Consider the following 3,046-nt stretch of genomic DNA (forward strand, 5'->3'; position numbering starts at 1 on the left):
TGGAAAGGAAGAGACAGAATTGAACACAGCACCCAGCATTTCCTTGACTTGGCCTTCAACATTTCATCATCATGACCATAACTTAATCCAGAACCAAAATGCTGACACCGTTCAAAACTACTACAGGGACCTCTCCCAGTAGTGCCCCATCTGCTAGCCCAAACTTCCTGTTAAGAAAACATATATGAAAAAAATGAGTGTGAAAGTTCCTTAGTACCAAAACCCAATAAATCACATATCCCCAAAACACAGGCAGAGCACAATGCAGGAACTCAACCAGTCCACTGTGACAGAATTCATCCTGTTGGGCTTTGCCTCGAGCCCCAGGACCGATCCTCTGCTCTTCACCTTCTTTCTAGTCTTTTACCTGCTGATCCTTGTGAGCAACAGCCTCCTCATCACCCTCATCCACCAGGACACATGCCTCCACACGCCAATGTACTTCTTCATCAGTGTCCTCTCCATGCTGGACGTGTGCTACACCACCACAACTGTGCCCCAAATGCTCGTGCATATTCTCAGCAAGAAGAGAGCCATCTCTTTTGCTAGATGTGTGGCCCAGATGTACCTCTTCCTCTTCTGTGGAATCACTGAGTACTGGCTTTTCACCATCATGTCCATAGACAGGTACATGGCCATCTGCCACCCTCTCCGATATAAGGTCATCATGAGCCGCTGGGTGTGCCTCCTCATGGTGGGCATCTGTGCAGCCTATGGTGTGGTGGGTGGTCTATCCTATACCTTCTTTGCTATGCGCCTTCCCTACTGTGGCCCTAATGAAATTGACCACTACTTCTGCGAGGTCCCTGCAGTCCTGAAGCTGGCCTGTGCAGACACATCCCTCAATGATTTGGTGGACTTCATCACCGGCTTCAATGTCATTGTGGTCCCACTCTCCTTGATTGTCCTTGTTTATGTCAACATCTTTGCCACCATCATGAAGATCCGCTCAGCCCAGGGGCGGGTCAAGGCCTTCTCCACCTGTGCCTCCCACATCACCATGGTCACCATGTTTGCGATTCCATGCATCGTCACGTACATGAGCCCTGGCTCTGACTCCTTGTCAAACAGTGGCAAGAAAATGGCCCTTTTCTACAACATTGCCACAGCCTTCCTCAACCCTGTCATCTACAGCCTGAGGAACAAGGATGTGAAAAATGCTTTCCTCAAACTGATGGGAAGGGCAGGGCCCCAGAGTGACACTTTAAAGATTAAAATCTGGGAAATATTACATGAGAGTGCACACTAACCAACTGCATGAAGACTCTTCCATAAGACCTGGAAGATGCTAACCACAATGCTAACCATTCAACTCTCCAGTGGGAGAGAACAGGGTGTTTGGCAATCAGCATTGTCTATGGTGCTGTGGTTTGAGACAAAGACGATCCAGAAGATCCAACACAGTGGTCAAGAGCTAGGACTCTAGTGCCAGGCAGACCAGGATGACACACTTGGCTTTATCAATTATGACATATGTGAATTTTTTCTATTAACATAATTAATCATGTGTTTTTATTTATTAATTTTTTTTGGCATGTGAATTCTTACAGCTCACTTAACTCCTTTAAGGTTTGTATCTCTCCCTCAAAGGGAAGTTGTAATGATTAAATGAGATAATATACAAAATGTTCTTCATACAGAGCCTGACATACAGTAGTTTTTAGGGAGTGTTAGTTTCAATTTTAAATATCTTTTACTCATGGATGAATTATCAACCCTTAAATGGCCATGATCTTCCTGGTTAGTGGCAGTAACTGAATCCCTAGAGAGACATTGAAGAAAAAGGGTGATGGAGTTGGAAAGTGGAAGAAGGAAGAACTCATAAACTGTGAAGTGGAGATTTTTACGGTTGGAAAAGAACTTGAGAAGGATGAAATGAACCTATATGTATCCATCTATAAGCTGTGCCAGTTAGAGCATCTGGGCTCAGTTGAAGTTATTAGTATCTTGGAAAGGGGCAAAACTTTCCTTTATGACCATTTTTTTCTGTTCTCATATTTTTCTCTCTTCATTTCTCCTTTTTTTTTTCTAATGACATCCATTTTTTAAAAACAATAGCCTGTCTGGATAATCTCAAGGAGGAGGGATTCTGTGCACTTAAGGATAAGAGAAATTAGAGGATGAATACAATGTGACCTCCAGATGCAAAACTTAGGGAGTTCAGAAAGAGGTTAAAAATTCAGTGGAGGTTTTTTGTTCTGTTCTCTCTTGCTTGAAGGGACTTTCCCTAAAACAATGTTTATTTCTCATAGAATCTTTACAAATATGAATTGTTTTTCCCATGTTTCATCAATCTGCAGGGTCATGGTACAGGGCATCACCCATATTTACTGACTGCTGGCTGCCACGGGAAACTTCAGAACCAACAAAGCAATTCCCCTGATGTTCTAGAGACATGTCCCATAAGCTAGCATGGAGCCCCTTTGTCTTTTTCCCAACCTCTTGCTGATGTACACTCTCTATGGAACTCCTTACAAAAAAAAAATCAGCTGGGCTTGCCAAAAAATATAACATGAATGTCTGTTCCCTCTGTAACAGGCCAGGCTCCATGTCAAAGGTGCAGGTTCACAATTCCCCAAAGCTATTACCCAACCTCACCATCAGAGCATTGCATAATATGCAATTATGCAGCCAGAGCATTGCATAAATAATGAAGCAAAATTGAAGGCAAATAGCAACACAAAATATATAACTGCAACATACTTATAGACACATGAATAAAATCATTAACACAAAAGAAGCTCTTACAAATTGGTAAGAAAAATATACACACTTAGGAAAATTGGCAACAGATAGGACACTTTATAAAAAAGAAGTCTAAAAAGTTAATAAACACATGGGAAAATCATACCATAATAGGCACCAAAGAAATGCAACTTAAAATATCAATGGTTTTGCCACACATCAACATGAATCAAAATAATAATAAAATAATGATTTTTTAATATATAAATAAATAAAATATCAATGAGATACCACATTTTCACCTTTAGAATCTGTCAGAGTTTACACAATAGAGGAGAGGTGGCCTCAATAATAAATTGAG

The 3,046-nt window shown here is 41.3% G+C and overlaps 1 protein-coding gene across 1 annotated transcript; it reads left to right on the top strand.

The window, feature by feature from the left end:
• The first annotated feature begins 262 nt into the window (after positions 1-262).
• On the top strand, positions 263-1,249 carry LOC108634941 (olfactory receptor 2D2-like). The gene has a single exon (XM_018045261.1). It carries the CDS (start codon positions 263-265, stop codon positions 1,247-1,249), a length of 987 nt encoding a protein of 328 aa, XP_017900750.1.
• The last annotated feature ends 1,797 nt before the right edge of the window (positions 1,250-3,046 follow it).

This window comes from Capra hircus, unplaced genomic scaffold (assembly GCF_001704415.2).
Source record: "Capra hircus breed San Clemente unplaced genomic scaffold, ASM170441v1, whole genome shotgun sequence".
NCBI classification, from domain to species: Eukaryota; Metazoa; Chordata; class Mammalia; order Artiodactyla; family Bovidae; genus Capra; species Capra hircus.